At 40.5% G+C, this 22,537-nt stretch overlaps 2 protein-coding genes across 4 annotated transcripts in view; both read left to right on the forward strand.

The window, feature by feature from the left end:
- The first annotated feature begins 381 nt into the window (after positions 1–381).
- LOC121324799 (serine/arginine-rich splicing factor 5-like) lies at positions 382–8,894 on the forward strand. Of its 3 annotated transcripts, none has more exons than XM_041266983.1 (8): positions 382–483; positions 1,235–1,374; positions 1,933–2,003; positions 4,528–4,644; positions 4,813–4,882; positions 7,119–7,192; positions 7,613–7,720; positions 8,022–8,894. In XM_041266983.1, exons 2-8 carry the CDS (start codon positions 1,249–1,251, stop codon positions 8,296–8,298), a joined length of 843 nt encoding a protein of 280 aa, XP_041122917.1. In that variant the 5' UTR covers positions 382–483; positions 1,235–1,248; the 3' UTR covers positions 8,299–8,894. The 3 variants fall into 3 exon arrangements, with proteins under 3 accessions (XP_041122917.1, XP_041122915.1, XP_041122916.1); XM_041266981.1 differs by having other exon boundaries at positions 383–483; positions 8,019–8,894; XM_041266982.1 differs by lacking the exon at positions 382–483 and adding an exon at positions 517–582 and having other exon boundaries at positions 8,019–8,894.
- Positions 8,895–13,806: 4,912 nt separating this feature from the next.
- The window catches only part of LOC121324100 (phosphofurin acidic cluster sorting protein 2-like), an 89,523-nt gene continuing 80,792 nt past the window's right edge, over positions 13,807–22,537 (forward strand). The window contains exon 1 of the mRNA XM_041265570.1: positions 13,807–14,375. Coding sequence (XP_041121504.1) covers positions 14,257–14,375 — 119 coding nt within the window. The 5' untranslated portion in view covers positions 13,807–14,256. The remainder of the gene's footprint in view (positions 14,376–22,537) is intronic.

Raw genomic sequence — 22,537 nt, forward strand, 5'->3', positions numbered from 1 at the left:
TTGTTTGAAGCGATGTTTGAAAGAGCGTAGTAGTGGCGTCATGCAATTGTACTTTTTTTTAAATTATGTTTTTTGTGCTTAATTACTAAACATTCATGTGGAATACTAATCAATTAATCATTATCTTTAATGTATTATTATATTTCGGGTTGCAGTTTTTCGACTTGTCCTTTAGAATTCAATTGATCCCTGTTAGTTACTCGTGTTTCTCGATTACAATGTCGTCATTAAAATATGTTTTATAAAATGTACCATAGCTTATTTTGCCCACGTCCAGTAATATAAATATAAAGGCCGGCGCTTGTGGTAGCTGCCAGTGCTTTGTAGCAGATTGGTAGTCGCTTTGAGGTTTACAGCACCCCCTTTTCGAGTCACAAGATACTCGTTCTCAGTGCCTTGTTACTTTTCTGCATTCTGGGTTCATTTCCGGTTGCCTTTAACCGACTCGGTCGCCATTTGTTTTCAGCTGTCAAGAGAAAGGAGGTGAGTGTTGAAGCGAACACTTTAAAACGCCGAGGCCTTTTAGTCGAAATATTCGCATAGTTTGGTTGTGTGCAACATGGGTAAACAATTTAACACGACGTGAGTATTAAAGGGGGACGGGAAAATACATTGTTTGCTTATTTTACCTTCAATCTGAAAAATATGCGCGGCTCGCACTTCCATGCACAATGCGCAGTTAAAATTGCCAATCTAATTCCACCCAGTCTTCAGATTGGAAGTCACAGTGTGCACGTATACAATGGTGGAAGGTCTCTGACAAAGTAAAAAACATATTTGTACTAATTAATTTGAAACAAATGCCCGTAATTTGGTCAAAATATTATATATCTAATATGATACATAGAAAAAAAACATGACTAATATATATAAAAATATAAAATTTACCAGCGAGTTAAGTACATAATGCAGAATAGTACAGAAATACATTGATTAACTCCTGCAGGGTGTGGGTGCAGTGCATGGTTAACTTGTGTCTGGCGATGTGCCTTGGTAAATGTAAATATTTGATTGCTGGATGAAGGTAATCGAGAGGAGGGGTGTTAACCAAATAATGTAAGTGGGGTTGGCTGGATTAGACGGGCATTCATCCGTGTTCTTGGTCTGTTAGTATTTAGCGGACAACATGCTTTTCTCTAGAGTCAGGCCTTGGTGCTGTGGAATTTAAACCACTATAAAGAGGCTCTCGGAATTAAGACAGTGATTTCTAGACTCCTGGTTGTGTTTTCCACAGTGAAGCATTTGAAAATGAGCGGGTGTCGAGTGTTCATCGGCCGGCTGAGCCCCCACGCCAGAGAGAGGGACGTAGAGAAGTTTTTCAGAGGATTCGGGCACATTCGGGAGATCAATCTGAAAAACGGCTTTGGCTTTGTGGTAAGTGTCTTTAGTCTGTGCATTGCTATTGAAGTTTAGAAGTGCATAGACACATTATACACCAGAGAAAACATGTTGCTGTATGTTTAGTTGCGTGCACTAGTAAGTTGTTAGTGCAAGTAAAACAAAGGGTAATACATTAGCTTTGTTATAAGGAAACCTTAGCTATGGTTTTTGTAACGTGACACCACTGCACCCCCCACCCCCACCCCTAAAAAAAAAAACACTTAACTTTTATTCAAAAATTGGATTTTGTAATCGTGATTATTTGTTGTCTGGATAATGTCACTGCTGGATTACATTTTTCTGAAAAACCAGACCAGAATAATCCAATAATCCAGATAAGTAATCTCGATCACAAAATATAGGATAACAAAATCTGAGTCACTTTGAGCCAGGTTAAACGTTTTGAAAAACCGGCCCCTGGAGCACACTTTGGTCATTCAAAGATATCCATAGTGGTGTTGGAACCCTATGTACACCACGTGCCCGGCAATTTTTTTTTTTTTCCCCCACTAAATGTCCATTGTTAGTGATACCTGACTGCTTGTTATACAGGAGTTTGATGACCACAGAGATGCTGATGATGCAGTCTATGAACTGAATGGGAAAGAACTGTGCAATGAAAGGTAATACATTGATTTGTAAGGCTAAGGTATGATTTTAGTATTTAAACAACCATAAAGTATACTGTTTTGGTTGACTGTCTGGCCCCACAAAATAACCATGAGTGGTTAAATTGGCCCTAAGCACCGAGGATTGGCTTTCATTCCAGTCAGGGTTCGTCATTAACCGGGGCCGATAGAGATCGCATTTTGGCCTGTAGTTAGGAAGCCACACAGGCCTGACTGGGCCGGTTACATTTAGCTAATATATAGTACAAGTGTAGTGCACATGGCTTCTGTTTCATGAATTGAGGAAAATGAACCAGTGTGCCAAAAAGCTGCAAAAACTAATTTACAAACCAGCCCACCCCCTCTAACGACGTAATCCGAACTTTCACGGGAGAATCAGAGACTACCTGGCGAAGTACTGTATTGGTAAGAATCTCGCCTGCTACATGGCAAATCTTCACAAATTGGGTTTTCTGCAACTAAGCAACCAATAAGCCAAAAGGAAAGTGCTGAAATCAATAATCATGAAGAAAGTAATTATAAGTAATGGAGTCGAACATTTAGAGGGGAGACTTCGTTGACAGTGAAAAAAAGCAATGTTCTGCCATGTTTCCCAGACTTCCAGATAAAACAGCAGTTTTATTTGTTAAATTCAACATTTTGTTTACATCATATCCAATCTCACAGTAGTAGTTTGCAAAATAACAGGTGTTTGTCTACTGTGACTGCAGCAAAAAATCCACAAGGTGCTCTGATGGATTCCCTGATACGGAATTGAATTGTCTTTCCAGGACTCGGTGTCACGCAGCACTGACTTGGGAGAGGCTGCACAAGCAGCAATGCTCTGAGATGGATTGTTATTTTGTATTATGAATTGTTTTTCTAGTGTTTTATTAGGAATGGAAATTTCAAATAGTTTCCTATTAGAATGCACAGGGTCCAACATTTTTGCATATTTGATTACCTAAACTCTAGTCCCTCTCTTACGCTCCCAAGAATAAAGCACAAATGCGTATGTGTACAAGCAGACAGCATAAGTGTAAGCCAATAAAGCTTAGCTGGGTTCACAAAGTGTACAAACAAAGTCTAAGACTATTTGTTCGTTTTAATACAGGTTTTCTTTTGTTTACTGAATTAATACAGATCACAATGTGTGAGAACGTCACAGTGCGTATCTCTTGCAATTAAAGCAACAGTAGCATAATGTTGAAAAAATAACCAAATCTTTTTTTGCTGTATTCAGAGTAAAATACCTATTGTATAACAACCTAAATATTCTATCTCTTTTTAACTAACAAATAACATTTATGAAATCTGAATAGTACAAATATTGTAACCTGGGCAAAACAACAGAAAATACATTGCAAGAGCATAACATTTCTACTAATTACAACTATCCTTTAAGTACTGACCTCAAGTTACTTTGTTTATTCAATGACCTTTAAGTAATTCAAAGCAAGGAACATACCTGGTTGTATTTAATGGTCAGTGCAGATGTCGATTGTACTATCCATTCACAATGTCAACAATAGATAGGGAACTGTAGTCCAGAGTTAAAGTATCTTTCTTTTTCTTATTAGTCACTGCATTGTCCTGCTTAACATTTAGTATGTCTCTTATATTCATCACCGTAATGTTAAACTTTAATTTCAATGTTACGCAAGTTTGTCTTCCTCCTTTTAGCACTAGCTATATACATTTATTGTATTTCAGTTCACACATTTTTCTGTTTACTCGAATATGGACTATGCTATTCAAATAGTTTTATTTTCATGTATTCGACTACACTGACCCATCCCTAATAAGGATTATTATAATTCATATGGTAACAGCTTGATTGCGGGTTTGCTTATAGTATCGTTTGTATATAGTATTGAAATGTAATAGTATTTTAATTTTCTGAAGTAACGTATATTCAAAGGCTTTGTTTAGCCACTTTTTCTTTTGAGAGACGTGGGCTATCTTCGGTTACCCAACACCAGGAGTTTCCAACCCTGGTCCTGGACAGCCCCTGTCCAGCAGGTTTTATAGGTGTCTTTACATCATCAGTGGCTAAAGATCTGGAACACCTGTTAATCTTGACTAATTAAACCAGTAATTGGTTCAATTAAGTAACTAAGAGATTGGTTGAAACGTAAACCAGCAGCCATAGTAGCTCTCCAGGACCAGGGCTGGTGACCCCTGCCCTACACAGTTAGAAACGTATTGAAAATAAAAAATCTTAAAATATAGAAATATATTGGGCCAGATTATTGATCTGGGCCAGTAAAAACACTAGCTCAATGGTCCAAGGGGCCAGTAGTTAGAAATCTAAAAGTAGAGCCCTGCTGCCAGTACTAAGGGGATCTTTTTAGTAAATGTGCAGCCATCTATTTCAGTGTGTAGTCTTTGCTTTTATATTTAGTTTGTTTTCATTAATAGCAGAGATTTGCTCAACATGTTACTTTGACAGTACCCCAAAGTTACACTAATCTCTTCAATGTATTGGCTGTGATATATTGAGTATGATGAGACTAACTCTTGTTTGGTTTCTATGCAGGGTCACAATCGAGCATGCCCGCTCTCCCAGGGGGAGAGGAGGTGGAGGAGCTGGAGGAGGAGGAGGAGGAAGGTTCTCTCCGCGGTTCAGCAGTTACCGTCAGACTCGCGGCTCAATGTAAGAATATAATGTAGATTGTACCTGGCTTTTCTGTAAAATTGTAACTATAAAGCAAAGCTGGGAAAAAATGCAAAGACAAGTCTTATTTATCTTCACAAACATTGAAATGCACTGACAAACATGCATGCTTTTGTAGCTGCCTTAAGTGTATACTTTGTTTTGCAGGTATGGTCCTCCTGTGCGCACAGAGCACAGAATCATTGTTGAGAACCTCTCGTCCCGGATAAGTTGGCAGGTTAGAGCACTGATCTAAGTTTCATTTAATCTTCCAGCAGAAATTGTCCTGATGCTGATTTTTTTTTTTTTTTTTTTTGCATAAAACCGCCATCCCATTGATAAAACACAGATTTAAAAAGAGAACATCTACGTGAGAAATAAAACTAACTAAATTCTGTAAACCTTGTTGGAACCAACAATATGCAGGCACACCCTTGCCAAGCCATGAAAGGGTATGCAGTGCTCCTTGTTGGTGCTCTGTCCTGGATTCATTACCCAGACTTCTACAGATTGATCAGATCTTTGTCTAACAATTAAATCCTCTTGTCAGTTTGTACTCTACCCCTCCCTTTAACTTAGTTTTATAACTGGGATGTTGGTTAAAACTCAGATTTGAATGAGGAATGAATATACTATGCAATACTTTTATTTTTTTACTACAGCTTTTTTGTTAAGCAGTTTTTTGTAAATCTAAACAATCAATTTTATTTCTAAGCTAACCAAGTACGTCTTAAACCTTCTTTTTTTTTAACAGCTGCTCTTATCTGGTCTCTCCTGAGCGGTGTTGCATCCCCCCCCCTCCCCCTCCCTTATGGGACTGGGAGGTGGGGGTGTATTGTGATTAGCACCCTCTGCTGTTGTCCTGAATAGTGTCCATTTGGTGCCTCTCCCTACACACAGTTGCCGTGGTCTATATCTTGGCTGGGGCCCCCTAGCGGGTGAAAGTGGTCTAGCGCAGGTCAGCCTTAGGAGGTCCATAGCTGCAATCTGGAGGGTCTGTGGTCTGGCTTCCCTGGCTGCAGTTTTTTTTTCTTCCCTGATTGGTTATTTTTCTGTTGCTGGCGGAAGGGGGTGTTAACGGTTGCAGCCTCCTTACTCTGGTGGTTCCTTTCTTGTGGAAGTTGGATTCCGAAACCCAAAGCCACATCCCTTTCTCAAAGGCTATACAAGGCTTGGTCCCATTGCTATTTGGACAAGTGGCTCTTTGCTTAAGGTCCACCCTGGGTTCTGAATGGTAAGTAGCGCACTAGCTAATGTGATTGGGGTGGGAGGAGGGCTTTCTCTCAGTAGGTGCAAGTTGAATACACTTGAATTTAGGAGGATGGAGGACGGGTATTTGGCTGCAGTGTTATATCAGAATTTCAGGCATCCACTGCTTGAACAGTTTGGAACTAGCAGTTGCGCTGCGAAGCTAGATTCTGTTAGTAATCGCTGAAGCAGCTGGTTCCCATTATGATTGCCTGTTCAGCTACATGGACAGCGCAGTTGATAAGGCATCATGGTGAGCAATCGCAGTACATTTTTTTTCAGACGTGCGTTAGACCGAAAGGCAGTCCTATTCATGCTACATCTCTAGATACCCCAAAACACACTTGTCGCACAGTGTGATGGCTCATTCACTGTAATACGGACACCTTTAATCTCGGTAGGCACTTTTGTTTTGATAATGCTATCATATAAGTCTAAGCTAATGGCATTGACACCTGGAGTGTATTATATTATTCCCTTGATTTAGGTGTCTGGCCTGCAGTAAACCCTTTTGAATGCTTGAGACAATGCGCCTTTCTGGTAGGGGTGTCCCAACGAGATGATGTCTCTGCTTTGCATCTCACTGGAGACCTCTTTGGCGTTTTAACAGTTTTATTCCAGACTTCAGTTAGCTACTTTCATATTGCAGCTATTTTGCTGTCATGGACTGCTAATAATACAAAGCGGATAATCAACCCCTATCCATTCATGCTGGTTTTGCTTTTTATTCTTGTTAGTAAATACCTGAAATGGTGTCAAAGCAATGTACTGTAGCCTTACGAAAGTAGTGGTTGGGTACACAGATGCACCTCAGAACTCAAGGATTTATCACTCAAAATATTCATCGTCCGGTTTGGATCGAGCCTCTTTCAGTCTACTGTTGGTGTCCATTAATGCAGCACAGGCTGTGGTGGAGGTTGAAGTTTTATCCCCAAATCTCCATTGTCCCTTACGTTTTTTTGGGGAGACCTCAAAGCATTGTGACTCCTTACTTGCCTGTGCAAGTGTTGTTGGTTTTGGAGCAAATTGCTCTTAAGCAGGTGATGCTGGTGTTATGCCAGACTGCTTTTATTTATATATAAATAGCCTTTGACACACCTTGTGTTATTATCTTGTTAATGAGTTTAACAGCTCTAATGTACATTCTAAAATTGTAACTTTCAAATAAGAGATTTCTCTTGCTGATTTTGTTTTTGTAACATCTTGTTTTCTTATTTACAACGCAGGATCTAAAGGATATGATGAGGAAGGTTGGTGAAGTCACATTTGTGGATGCACACAGATCCAACAAGAATGAAGGGTAAGTTCCTGTACAAACCAGGCCAGGCCACAATGTATTAAATACTAGAAATGGTTTCGGCTAGTGCTGCAACGATTACTGGTGAAGTAGACTACTTTGCAGTCATTAACAAAGATTTTAATTGAGTATTCGCTTCTCTGTCATAACCATTGAGTAGTACTAAGTTTAATGCCTGTATTCTACTTTAATTTGTTATTTAATGATAATTTGGGCTTGATACTTACTTATTTCAGAGGGTTACTGAGCACATTTAATACACATTATATTCCCGTGGTCTTGTGCCATCAGTTTTATTTTCTCTTTGTGTAGGAGGTGATGTAGATAGGGAATGAAGGGGTCCAGCTGTGCTATTGCCAGTAAAGCCTGTAGGTCTCCCTGTAATCCCTCTCTAATATATGTGTGTTTCTGTTTGTTTTCCAGAGTGGTGGAATTTGCTTCACACAGCGATATGAAGAACGCAATTGATAAACTAGATGGGACTGAACTTAACGGACGCAAACTCAAACTGACTGAGGATCGCAAGAAGAAGTAAGTATATACGTGTTTTGTGAAAAGGGTAGCGCGCCAAGTGTACTATACTTGGTTTACTGTTACTCAATCTCCTGCCCTCTACTAGTTCTGAGCATGTATTTTGTATACAGTATCTAACTTAAATGCTCAAAGTAGACAAACTTTATGCCTTTAGTTGCACATTTCCAGCTTTTACCTTTATGGATACAGCAGACATCACTTTGATGTTCTGTTTTAAAGCAAGTTGAATCTTGTATATTTATAACTAAATTTAACTCAATGCGTGGATCTACTGTAAATGTGTTTGTTTTAATAGCAGAAGCCGCTCCCGCTCCAGGAGCTACACCAGGTCTCGCAGTCGTTCCCGATCCAGGAGCCGTTCCAAATCCCAGAGCAGGAGCCGAAGCAGGAAACATAGCCGTACCAGGTCTCGCTCGCTCAGCCACAGCCCAGAGAGGAAACCCCTTCCTCGGGCTGCCCCTCGCTCCCCCTCCCGCTCCCCGTCTCGCTCCAAGTCTCGATCCCACTCCCGATCCCCTCCAGTGCAGAAGAGGCAGTCCAGATCCAGGTCCCCCTCGGCTGAGAGCCAGCACTGAGAGCCGTCTCCCTGCCTGCACCTGCTGTATCTGTAGATGTGGCAACGGGTCTCGTGTCTGGTTAGAATTGCAGTCATCTGTCTGTTAAAGCAGCTGGTGTGATTTATTTTCGGTTGCATAATAGAATGCCACAGTAGGCATAACTTTTTTTTTTTTTTTTTTTTTAATAATTTGAAAAATGCCATGTTATCCACCTGTAATGTTTGGATCATCTCCCCCCCCAAAAAACGGTGTTTTTTCTTTTTTCCATTAGTTATTATTTTGTGATGGGTATTGGTGTTCTGGCTAGCGGTTATAAATTTTTCCTGGTGGTGTTTTTGGATTCCTTGCTATACCAAAAATTCAAAAAACAAACCTTGAACTGTATTTGCATATATATGTATGTATTTTTTGAATGAGCCAAGAAATATCCTCTTCCATTTCAAATCATATAGACAGCAAGCCCAAACCTAGGCAGTGACAACGTTGTGAATTTTATTCAGGGTGACACTGTTGTTCTGAACTACTTTATTCTGCTTAAAGGAGTGGACAGTAACCCATAAGCAGTAAATTGGTGTCTTGTTTGTTTTTACCCTCTGAACGCTCTGCACAGCAAAGTGACAATTTTAGTAAAGTGGGGAAGGGTGGTAATATTAATGAACCTGGGGAACCGATCTGAAAATGTGATGCTGTGTTTAACAGGGAATGCACTATAGGGGCCTAGTGGGGAGGGAGAGGGCAGGTTCAGTTTGGAAATATTTATACTGTCAAGTCTTTTTTTTATATATATATATATAAAATTTTCTTTTTTTACGAACGAAGTTTTCAAAATAATTGTAGCAGAATATAACGCTCGGCTTTTAAAACACGACTTCCTGAAGGGAATATAAACCTGTATAACCAAGTTGGTAACACAGAAAAAAAATTTAAATTATTTCTCGAGTTGTCGTTTTTTTTTTTTTTTTTTTTTTTTCCACACTGAACAAAAATATAAATGCAACAATTTCAAAGATTTTACTGAGTTACAGTTCATATAAGGAAATCAGTCAATTGAAATAAATTCATTAGGCCCTAATCTATGGATTTCACATGACTGGGAATACAGATATGCATCTGTTGGTCACAGATACCTTAAAAAAAGGTAGGGGCGTGGATCAGAAAACCAGTCCGTATCTGGTGTGACCACCAATTGCCTCATGCAGCGCAACACATCTCTTTTGCATAGAGTTGATCAGGCTGTTGATTGTGGCCTGTGGAATGTTGTCCCACTCCTCTTCAATGGCTGTGCAAAGTTGCTGGATATTGGCAGGAAATGGAACACGCTGTCGTACATGTTGATCCAGAGCATCCCAAACATGCTCAATGGGTGACATGTCTGGTGAGTATGCAGGCCATGGAAGAACTGGGACATTTTCAGCTTCCAGGAATTGTGTACAGATCCTTGCAACATGGGGCCGTGCATTATCATGCTGACATGACATGAGGTGATGAATGGCATGATAATGGGCCTCAAGATCTCGTCACGGTATTTGTGCTTTCAAATTGCCATTGATAAAATGCAGTTGTGTTCGTTGTCCATAGCTTGTGCCTGCCAATACCATAACCCCACTGCCACCATGGGGCACTCTGTTCACAACGTAGACATCAGCAAACCGCTCACCCACACAACACCATACACGCTGTCTGCCATCTGCCTGGTACAGTTGAAACCAGGATTCATCCGTGAAGAGCACACTTCTCCAGCGTGCCAGTGGACATTGAAGGTGAGCATTTGCCACCTGAAGTAGGTTACGATGTTGAACTGCAGTCAGGTCAAGACTCTGGTGAGGATGACAAGCATGCAGATGAGCTTCCCTGAAACGGTTTCTGACAGTTTGTGCAGAACTTCTTCGGTTGTGCAAATTCACAATTTAATCAGCTGTCCTAATAGCTGGTCTCAGACGATCCTGCAGGTGAAGAAGCCGGATGTGGAGATCCTGGGCTGGAGTGGTTACACGTGGTCTACGGGTGTGAGGCTGGTTGGACGTACTGCCAAATTCTCTAAAACGACATTGGAGGCGGCTTATTATAGAGAAATGAACATTCAATTTTCTGGCAACAGCTCTGGTGGACATTCCTGCAGTCAGCAGCATCAAAACTTAAGACATCTGTGGCATTGTGTTGTGTGACAAAACTGCACATTTTAGAGTGGCCTTTTATTGTCCCCAGCACAAGGTGCACCTGTGTAATGATCATGCTGTTTAATCAGCTTCTTGATATGCCACACCTGCCAGGTGAATGGATTATCTTGGCAAAAGAGAAATGCTCACTAACTGGGATGTAAACAAATTTGTGCACAAAATTTGAGAGAAATAAGCTTTTTTTGTGTTTGGAAAGTTTCTGGGATCTTTAATTTCATTGCATGAAACATGGGACCAACACTTTACATGTTGTGTTTATATTTTTGTTTAGTGTATATGAAAATGTTTTCAAGGTACTGCATATTTTACAACTACTGGTAATTCTTCTGCTACCTGTTGGCACAGGTCCATACACATTAAAAATACATAGTGCCTTATGGCTGTGTGTAACAACTTGTTCATGCAAAGTGTAAACTGGTCTTCTGCACCAATGTCAATGGAAACCTAAATCAACATCACAAACAAATTGTTCCTGTCAAAGTAGTTCAGTTGTAAATGTAGAGATCTTGATAGCAGGCTACTTAGTGAGGAGGTTCATTTGAATGAAGCCCCATACTTTAAATTAAAGAGGTGATTCTATTTTAATGATATAAAAAGCTGCAGATCTTTACCCTAAGATCTGTGACACTGATTATTCCATTATTTGTTTTTGGGTCCTCCTTGAATAAATGCACTGGTTGTGTCTGTGTCACTGCATAGCAAAAGCAGTTACTGCATAATTTTGCATACATCTTTAAGCTTCTAGTCTCCTATAACCTGTATAGCATTTGATTCTAATTTGGTGTGTTCTTCTATAAATGTGGGAGGTTTCAGGTCTTGTGTGATTTTTATGTGATTATAAGGAGCCCCTGTGTGTGCGTGCACGGGTTACTGTATTTAGTAATGTTGCCAAGACACAGGAGGGCAGTTGGCAATATTGAAGCACAGTACCTCACTTGATGCTCTCAGACAATTTTATGAGCATTTGTCTGGCAGGTGACTAACTGACCTGTCGCTTTGAGCATATTGTACGCTGCTGAAATGGTTCTGGCTCAGCTGATGTTGCTGATCAGATAAACCACTCCATCTTTCAGCATTCATGCTTATTCTTGTGCCTAGCTGGAAAAGTGCATATCCAGTTGTTATGAGTTTGGTTTTAACCTTATTTAGCGTAATTTCTTGAAAGGATTACATTTTTGGGATATATGCTATTCTGCATACTATATATCAGTCATTTTAATATAGTTTATCGTGATTCTAACACCTCCTTTTTTCCAATTTAGGTCTTAAATACCACATATAGGATTTCCATTAAACTATTCATTTACATTTCTTCTATTAATTCATACATATTGTTGATATGTCATGGTCATGTCTTTTTTTTGTCATACTGAAGGCTCTAGTTTTGAAATTACAGTCGAGGTGAGGGATGCATGTTACTGACAGACTTGTGATTAAATTGTTTATTTCTACTCAGTATTCCTCTGTCCAATAACAGGTGGATTTATTGGTTATAAACCAACAGGCACGTAGATCTGGCTAGTTAATTTGATTGTGACGACAAAGCCATTGCATTGCAATGGAAGCGCAGTATAAAAGGAGTTTTAATGCAATAGACTTTCATGCCTTCTATGTGTTGTAGCTCCAGAGCCCCAGGTTACATCTGGATCTTTGCTCTTTCTACCTAGGCTGTAAATAAAAGATGAGATTAATTTATGACATGCAAAATTACAGAGCAAGTGACCCACATCTACCATATGTACTAAGTGCAAGAGGGCAGGCTCCTCCAATATATACCGATAGCTGCACACGGTTCTCTTGATTCTGTGTATGTAAGAGTGACATCGGTACTTGAAGACAGACGGACGATCAGATCTTTATATTCCCACATTCTGATATGAACTTGTTCTAAAGAATGTCCTCAACAAGTTTCCTTACAATTTGTTATGCAGTTAAAATAAAAGTATAGAAAATCACAAATACCAATGAAAAATCAAATCCTCCAGCACTTTATTTTTTTTACGTATATGTAGATTTTTTTACAATTATATATATATATATATATATATATATATATATATATATATATATATATATATATATTATATAAAATTGCGTATTTCTCTAAAGTGTGTGTTGTACAGTAGTTAGACCACAGCACTCAGGTCAAACTACTACATACTGTGTGTTGTACTTAAATATTCCAGCAGGTGGCAGTCTACACTTGCCCCCACTGTGTTTTACTCTTGCCAGGCAGGGTTTGGTACCTGCAAGGTACAGAGCAGTTTCAGTGCTGCTGTCCTTAATGTCTCCAGCAGGGGGCATCAGTATTCATGAAGTATTTTCATTGTCTGGATGCGACAAATGCCAGGAATCTTTCCCATAGCTCTTGGATCAAAGGTCAAGGAGTGGCGATAGCTGTAGTCACTTTTCTTTTTTTAGCGCAGCTGGTTTGAGAGCTATTTCTGTGCAGCATTATCACCCCCCATTTCTTCTGTTGAATGTTGTATTCATTTTTTATTCCAGGATATACAGGTTTGTCCACAGCAGCACTCTGCAGCAACTATATTAAACAGAATCATGCAATCAAAAAACTACAAGATGGTATCACAAAAGACTACCGGAAGCCATAATAGTAGTACAGTATTTAATTTTAGATTTTTGAAATGTCACATTTTTCGATTTTTGTCAGTTTTTTGTTAAGTATATGGAAAACTACAAAGCGGTATGTAATTCAATATGTTACTGTAACATCATTAAGCAGGTTTTATTTGACGTTATGAAGCAAACTGAGTTCATTTTATAGGGTGATGCAAAACTTTTGTCCATAGCTGTAGCTAAGATAAAACAATATCTTTGTGTTTGTGATTTGGCTCATATATTATAAATCACAAAAAGAAAGGCTGGTTTCAGATACCTATTGATATTCACGCTGGACTACCTCATCTACGATACAATGAGCTATCCGAGATTAGTGTTAATCGGGGTCTGTGAAACCAACCGTTCAACTTTCAATACTGTTTTCACTTTATAGTGTTGCTCCGATGCTCAATGTGCCTGGAGACATGTGCTCTGTACACAGTATACAATAATTAGCAATTCTGACAAGCACGTTTATTGTAGTTACATGATTGGTAATGATAGAAACATATTATATACCAGAATCGCCAATCAAGCCAGTGTAGGGTGAACACCCTTCCAAGTGCCGAGTCTACTATCATCAAATAAAGACAAGGCATGGGACAACCTGAAAACAGTTCCTTATATGAAGCTGTTGATAATTTACACATGTCCAGCTGCAGTCCTATGAGACGCCCCTTCCTTGTGGTTTGCTGAGAGACGCACAGTGAATGGAATTGCATTCAGGTTTGCAAAACTGTCACTACTGAAACTGTCAAAAAAACGACCTTCAAAATTCAGATGAAGAATACAAAAACAATCCTCTAACAATGTCCTCACAACGGCTTCATTCTTATCATTCAACAATTGATGGATTAGCAGCATTGCAGATTCATCATGCCCACAAAAAGCAGCAGTGTGTGAAGCGACTCGCTGGGCAGATGTAGTGACGTTATTTCCTGGGGGTGGCGGTGAAGGTTCTGCAGACCCTGGCTTCAGTGCACAGTGGAGTTCAGCTGAACAGAGAAGCCGAGGAAATAAAGACATGGGCACAGCGACGTGAACCCGTGGAAGTAAACCGCACAGTATCATTGCACGGAGAGCTCAGATAGGAACTGGTGATATTTATATACAACGCATATATCAAAGCAGATCTATAATTTAGCTGTCAACGTTTGTGAGTCTCACTGACTGACCGACCATGGCGGAGAAGACCGGCCGGCTCAGCTTCCCCGGGAGCGGTGCGCTGAACAGACCCGTTCCGATGAACCTGTTCGCTACCTGGGAAATCGACGGCTCGTCTCCAAGCTGCATACCCAGGTGAGCCTTGCTCAGGTTACACAGTCAGTAAGTGTCAGTCGCGTTACGACGTTCGCAGTGCATTTTTTAAAACGTATTTGCATTTGCTAGAGTTGCAAATATTTTGTACAGACAGCATAGCGAATTGGCTCAGCCCGTGCCTAGTTCGCAGCGGGAGAGCAGACAGCATTGTAATGTGCGGGGTCGGAGAAAAATAAAAATAAAACTGAGGTCGTTTCCTTTTGCAGTATGATGTGAAAACGTATACAAGTGTTCTCCGCCAGCAAACTGCGTCGGTTTGGATGCTGCTATGCAGTGAAAAGCACTAACTTTACACCTGCTTCGAAATTGCACTGACAACAATGAATCCAGCTACGAAAACATGGTTTCCTCGCAACAGCGTGGGGTTTGCTCAGCAGTGCGGTTATTCAAATACATTTTGCATTGTTTGATATCTGAGCACGTGCACATTACAGTAAATACTGGCGTTCCAGCAGTACGGTTGTCTTATATATATATGTGTGTGTGTGTGTGTGTGTGTGTGTGTATGGTAAAGCGAGGATGGATTTTAAATTTGCTTTTGAGGTTCTTTTTAAATCTCAGGTCTTGTGCTCCGATTTAAACTTGAGACTATAGTGGCTCTTCAGAGTTTCAAGTCGCTTTTATGCTCACAGTATTAAGAGCTTAACTACAAGGATGTTAATAGGACTGCTATTGCCAACAGTTTCCAGGTTTGCTACCAGCTTGATTAGCCACAGTGTGTAGGTAAAACAAGTTGAGGTGCGTCATACTCGGCTCACAGTGAAATCAGGAATGGATCAAACTGCAATGCAGTGGGAGTCCTGTTTCCATCCCTGGTCTATATTAGCTGGCTAGAGCAGATGACTACCTTCACAGTTGTCAGTAAATATACCACGCATCAAAAGAAACTTATCACTATTATAACACTTATTTAAAAAAAAAGGTATATAAAGGATGGACACTGACAATGTTCTTGGTTTCTTTTTAATCACTTGATCACCTTGACCGTGACATGCTTGAGTGACTTTGACTGAAGCATATGCTCTTAATCACCTAATTAGTGGCACAGTTGATTGGACGTTCATCGGAGCGATTTCAGCTGTTGAATTGCAAGCTTCAATAAAAGCAATAAAGAAAATCACAGAAAAACACCAATATGCCACATCTGTCAAGAGAGCAGTGATTTAGTGCAATCGGCATGTTGGAGGCTGGACTAAGGCAGCGCACTGTGGCTCGCAGCCTTGGGAGCTCCCAGCCAGCAATTTCAAACCAGGTATAACGAGACACACTCTTCCAATGACAAGCCACAAACTGGGAGACTAAGAGTCACAACACCTGCCCAAGATCGACCGATCATTTTGAGTAGCTGAAGCTTAAATTGGGCACTTGCATTATAATTTTCAGTGGAGCTGCTTGTTAAACGATCTAATCACCAGTTAAACTCAAAGCTTAGTTAAACTCAAAGCATATTTGAGTTACCTCTGCACATTAATGCAAGTGCAATTTCATGACCTCTTATGAAGCCCAGAACAGCACTAAATGTACTTCATGAGCATGCGCAGTAATGCAGCTCTTTCAGGACAGTAGAACCTTGAGACTGGGGTTGGACCCTCAGCACTTCCACTGTATTGCATTGAAGATGTTCATATCTCTGTGGTGTTTTGGTGGTGTCTGTTCTCCCCACTTGCTACATATATTGCTATCCCTAAATGATCACTGTGTCAGCCAATTCCTTTTTAAAATCAATTCCCAATTCCATTTCCAGTGCCTGTTCCCTTTTAATCAGTTCCAACACACTGTTCATCAACATTGCAATTAGCCGCGTTCTGTTAAAATGAGCTCCTCTCGGTGGCAACACATTACTGAAACAAAGCCTCACTGTTAGTTAAATTGGCTTCAAATGAAAGAGAATCTGAATCGGAATTGAAAGTCAGGACTTGACCCCAATCCTGGTTCATGCTGTTCATGTGTTTCTGCAATGGTGACTGCCAAGGCAACTCAGTACCATATAACAAGGCTTTATATAGTGCCTTTCAGACCAACATAAAGGGAGCAAAAATCGTGTGCCACATTGAAGAGTTTTGAACCTGCTTCGAAAACACCCACGCTGGAGAGAGTGCTTGTTTAGGGTCAGCAGCTCAGTGACAGCCTACTGCTGATTCTTATATTGATTGTTTTGAAGTACTGTAAACCACGAGCCTCCATTTACATTTTTAAACATCATGCTGATATGAATACATGAATCATTAAGATCGCTTCTGATGAAAACATTGTCAAGAAATGCTTTGTACCTTCTGAATTTGCATAATGTTTTTGCATTACCGGAAGTGAGTGAGTTTGCAAACCAGTGCACGTACTCCTGCTAATATTTCACAATAATTGAAGCTGTCAAGATTCCTGTGTTGTGGAAACTCTTTGGAAAGCATCTAATGCCACCCTGCATTTTGAACATAAACATTAAAGCACAGGTTAATGTAGGCAGAATTCCTCTGTTACAAAATGTAAACTACTGCATTTTCTTATGTTTGACTGGGCTAAATTGATGACAGAAAGTGGAGATGTGGTTTATGCATCGTCTGGATGATAGACTGAACATTTTTAAAAAGCTGCTTAACCCCGTAGGCTCTGGAGAATGGGCAAAACCTTGAGTCTGGAGAGGCTGTAGAGGATTAGTCTGGATAGCGACTTTATCACCTTCGGATCTCATCTGCCACCCACAGTCATCAACGGGCATAACGTCTGCTTGAAAATAGCAGTGGTGCATGAATGGAGCAGCCTGCCTAATTTCTGTATACATTAATTAAGCAACCAGTGGTTACCGCTTTGCAGTTTTCACATACTGTGTCCTTTTCACTTGTGCACAAAATGTTCAGTTACTTATTATTCACTGATTATCTAAGTACAGCAGAGGCCTGATTTATCAAGGTCTTGATGTATAAAATATTTTGCATTTTTTTTATTTTTTAAATATTGAATTATTCATATTGCATATTATAGTTGAAGCATAAGAACAATTGAATAATTCATTATTCGCATCTCTTTTTAAATCATCTGCAATTGTAGCAAAGCAGAAACAAAGATAATTTACATTAAAAATAAGCCTTCAAATCCCTGCATAGTGTTGTGATTTATTAAATGCATTCATCGTTTTTAAACTGATTTAAAGGATAGTAAAGAATAATATCCCCTTCTGTCCCATTTTTAAATTGAATACATTTTTTTTTAAACTGTATGAGAATTTAAAGACGTACGAGATGGTGCCTTGCCAACACTTATTATTTGCATTATAAAGTCTTGATTAACACCTTGTGGTGGTCAATGAAAGTTCTGACCTGTTCTTTGTATGGGAGAGTTTGTTTTGAATTATAAAGCTTAATGTCTTATTGCAACAATACATTTCAAAACTTAGTTAAAAAAAAAAAAGGACCTTTGCCAGCCTCTTATTAGTATATATTAGGAGGCTGTGTGGTCCAGTGGTTAAAGAAACAGGTTATAACCAGGAGGTCTCCGGTTCAAATCCCAGCTCACTCACTGACTCACTGTGTGACCCTGAGCAAGTCACTTAACCTCCTTGTTCTCCATCTTTCGGGTGAGACGTTGCTGTAAGTGACTCTGCAGCTGATGCACAGTTCACACACCCTAGTCTCTTATCTTGTAAAGCGCTTTGTGATGGTGGTCCTCTATGAAAGGCGCTATATACAAATAAAGATTATTATTATTCTTATTTAGGGTTTCTTTGTTTGATTTAGTTTGCCTGCTCTGATGCATTGCTTTGTAACTGATTTCGAGTGGCACTGTAGCCAAGATTAGAGGCCACAGGTATGCTTACTTGTGGCCCGTTTCCACCTGCCACTGGCACTGACTCGAAAGCGCTTTGAAATCAGACTTGTTGATTTTCATCAGCAGCAGATTGAGATCAAACTGATTTCCATGGGGACTCCCCAGCCCTGGTTAGGAGTGTTGTCTATCCAAGTCATGCTGGTAGTGGATGTTACCTAATGAGTGTACTGTGCACTGGATGTGAGCAGCAAGCTTTAAATCTCCTGCTGCAAGAACACATTTATGTTGGGGGAAATATTGGAGGTTGGTGAAGTAATAATTAATAAGTATCAATCCTACCAAAAAAATGACCCATACAGGTGATCTTTGACTTTTGTCCAGTTGCAGCCCCAGTTTGATACTGGGAAGGAGACGAGATTGAGTGCTGATGGATTTGTGGCATTACATTGATAAGTCATTGATTTCAGACGAATGGCAGTCCCAGATATTTGTCATGGTGGGTCTAACTGTATAATGTGCACTCGTTTGCAGTCTTAAAACTCTTGCCAATAGTCCTGCCATTGATGGCTTCTGCAATATAATGGCATGACAATGGCATGACTCATACAGCTTTGTTATTTTGGTGTCGGGCTGCGCTGTAATGCATCTCTAATGTCTTACACATCCTCAGAATGTTCCTAGCCAATCTGATCGTTCCGTTCATTCCATTTCTAACATCTAATTTTGGTTCACTGAACTGCGGAGCATCAAAGTTCTGGGCAGGATGTGATCATACTGAGAGGCACTATGACAAAATAAAGGAGCTAGCAATAATGAAGCCGATAACTCCAGAAGAGTTCTTCTTTCCAGAAAAAATGTTCAGTTCATTGTGATGTGATAAACAAAAGCCATGCTAAACACTCATTTTGAGCCAGAAAATTCTGAAAAGAGAATAAGTGAATCCCCCAAAAATTGAAGCATTCCCTGTAGTACCAGTGTGCTGCACCCCCCCCCCCCCCCCCCCCCCCCCCCCCCCCCCCAGGTTCTGATATAGGGTTGCTATCCTCTTCACACTCGAGGCTGCATCGCTGTCTCAGATGAACTCCTGAATTCCCTGATTTGTTTATACACTTCCCTCGTAATGCACAGCTTGAGTAGGCTAAAAAAAGCACAATTAAAGAGGCGAGGGATCTCACGGAGGTGTTTCACCTAGTGCCCCAGAAAACCTGCCCGCTGCACACAGCTGTTCCTTATGCCCAGTGGTGCTGTTGGCTGTGGGGAAAGCCATTAAGAAGCGGCGTGTCTCAGGGCATTGTACACAGGGGGGTGATGAGTCCTCCGTGTGTGCTTCAGCATGCAGGAGCTTCCTGCCTGGTTTACAGCGGGGTAGCTCCGTGATTTCCCCTGGGAGTCTGAATGTATTATGCAGTAAAGTGCAGTCTTCAGATCCTTCTTCTCTAACAGACTGGCTCCATGCACCTGGGCAAATTGGGTCAAAGTGACTTCAGCGACATTCAAATTGAAATGGTACACAAACTCGGCTACTACGAACCAGAACGTGTTTCTTCACATTTATTTGCCCACTGAACTATTCCAGCTGTAGTTTGGAGCCTGCTGTTCAGAATAGTGTTGTAGCCCAACAATGAAGCAATAGTTATTAATTGTTTAGTTTTTGTTAGCTTTCTGCTGTTTTACTATTAAAAGGTGGTCTTTGTGTGGAAATTGAATTTCATCAAGGGGTTCTGTGACATGATAAACCACACAAGCAATGTTTATTAATGAAATGTCACCAAGGTGCAATTTATTTGGTTGTAGTTTCAGCCGATGTTATGTTTTATACGACGTGGACTTTATACCTCGACAGAGAAAGTCACAGTGCACAGTTTTTACTTTTTTTTTTGGAACAGACAAGATACATTTATAGGTACTATTCATGTGATAATACTTAGTGTAGATAGAAAGATTTTATGAGTGTTTTCATTTCGACTCTGAACTACTGGATATCGACTGTCTACGTTTGAAATTCACCTTACTGATCTGTTAGGACTCGTCATAAATATATTGCTAAACATTAAGATAAACACAAGGGCCTTACAAAGATCAAGCAAGACATAAAGGCAGATTTAAGCTATGCAAGGATCAGGTACAAAAAATCGTTGTGCTTGGATGATGCACAATTTGACTGATTTAAATTTAGAAGTGGAGTGGTGCCGCGAGAGGTATGGATGACATCATTCCTTATCCATGTATCATACTTGCAGAGTCCTTGCGTGTTATGGTCTTGATCCTAACGTAATCGTTGGGTTTATTTTGGTATGGATGGATGCCTGTGTTAAGATCTTCCACCACCATCCTAGACAGATAGTTCAGAGTGCATTGCATCTTGTTACAGTGCTGTATTTATGCTCAGGAGGCATGTAGTGAGAGGTCTTCTCAGGTAAAGGAATTTTCTTTATGTTTTGACAACCAGGTTTGCCCTGCTTCCGAAGAGCTCTTTCAAAGACTACACTTCCAGTGGTGCTTGCATTGAGCCGTTCTGCATAATCCTGAGTGCCAGACTCCGTTACTGAGTTTTCTGTTTTTATTGTTTGACCTGGGAAAGTGCTTTTAAAGTGTTTGAAAAGGCCAGCTCTTTATCGAAGGTGCTGAAATTTCACTTGCTCATCCCCACTGGTGTTCCTCTAGATTGACCCCTCACTGTTTCAAAAATGGAGCCTCTGCAATTTTGACGACAGGTTTTGTTGAGTTCACACAAACTCATTTACTGTCCACGCTGCATTGTACCAGATAAGATACGTGAAGCAATGACAGAATCAGACTGCTGTTGAGATAGGTGAAGCAATGACAGAATCAGACTGCTGTTGATTTTCAGAGTGACGTCACTGAGAGGATAGCAGTATTGGAAAGAGGAAGGACAAGTTTTGGCAACTTTGAAAAAACTGTTGCATGTCTCAAGTAATTAGGCCTTAAGGCAGCTATATGAGTTTGCAAATCTGCTGCCGCTGCCCCTACTAATATCTCAAAAAGCATTTCAGCAGGTGATTACAAACCCTTCACTTTGACATGTGGCTTTCTGTTATCCTGGTCATAAAGACCTAACTCTTTGAGATCTTTGCTTCATACTCACTACGCAGCTGTACTGTGTGATTCTCTTACTCGGGTTTCATAAGACACACCCTCGCTTGTTAACTGTACACTGTGGCTAATCAAGCACATATTAAAAAACCTGGAATGGGTGAAACCGCTGTGCAATAGGAGTCTTATTGCCATCCCTGTAATGTGACGGCAGTCTGAGCCTGCTCTGATCAGACTCGTTGCAGGAGGGCTGCCATACAGGGAGTCTCACCTGTCTCAGGGTCTTCAGTTGCTGGAGAGATCAAGGCAAACATGGATGGAAAACCATATATCTTCCTTAGTTACTCATGCCTTATGGTTGTTGGGTTGGGACATTCAGACCCACATAAATACCACACTGAAGATCCCAGCCAGACTGTAATGGGTGTGACTGTTAACAAGCTCCTGATCGTCACACTCCAGCAGTCACAATCACATTTCAGTCAGTCATGCAGCCGATTACCATCGCTTTGGGGAAATAAGTGTAATAAATTAATAACCATTTTGTCAGTGTCTGATCATACTTACTAAGTGGGATATTTTAGATGGTTAAATAGGCACAATGATTTATTAGTTGTGCCAAAAATGAAAGGTGCATTTGTAAATGAGAGAAATCCATAGGTTACTGTGGAAATAGTACATTTATATTCTTGGGATCATTTCAAGCCATTTATTGGTAGCAGAAAATGTCATTCTGATTTATAGTTCAAAGAAACAGGACTGGGAATTAGTCCAGCTCTGAGTCCCGCTAACTCACTGGAATAGCATCTCTTGTTCTCCTGGCTGTCATTCTGTAGCTCGGCCTCGCTGCCTCTCCCGGAGTGTGTATCTGAGGACAATGGGAGTGGAGCACCTTTGGGAGCAGACACGTACACAGACACAAACAGACACACAGAGATGCAGACACACACAGATACAGAGATACAGACACAGACTCTCACACACACACACACACACACACACACACACACATATTCAGTTGACCTGGCTTCTTTCTTTTAATATTTTTTGAAGCAGCTGTCTCCAGTAGGTTGTCATATTTGTGCCTGTTGGTGGGGGTGAAGTGCTGAGATGTCACATTTATCTCGGGGGACAGTCGTCCTTTGTTTGGCTTTGGGGAGTGTTTGTGCTGAGAGAGTGTGGAGTAGGAAGAAGGCACTTTGTTTTCACAGCCCCTAATGCAGAGTCTGTTTAACCTCGTCCATGCTGGCACTGCCTCCTTGTGTGTGTGTGTTGGTTAGGGGAGCTATGACTGATTGATTGAGTTATACTGTGTCCATTGCATTCAT

Source organism: Polyodon spathula, chromosome 12 (assembly GCF_017654505.1).
Source record: "Polyodon spathula isolate WHYD16114869_AA chromosome 12, ASM1765450v1, whole genome shotgun sequence".
Lineage (NCBI taxonomy): Eukaryota > Metazoa > Chordata > Actinopteri > Acipenseriformes > Polyodontidae > Polyodon > Polyodon spathula.

Excerpts from the sequence above, each read along its gene's own strand:
- LOC121324799 (XM_041266981.1), top strand. The coding sequence starts at position 1,249 with ATGAGCGGGTGTCGAGTGTTCATCGGCCGGCTGAGCCCCCACGCCAGA. Across the intron at positions 2,004-4,527 it reads AAAGAACTGTGCAATGAAAG|GGTCACAATCGAGCATGCCC; the intron begins GTAATACATTGA and ends GTTTCTATGCAG. Across the intron at positions 7,721-8,018 it reads ACTGAGGATCGCAAGAAGAA|CAGAAGCCGCTCCCGCTCCA; the intron begins GTAAGTATATAC and ends TTGTTTTAATAG.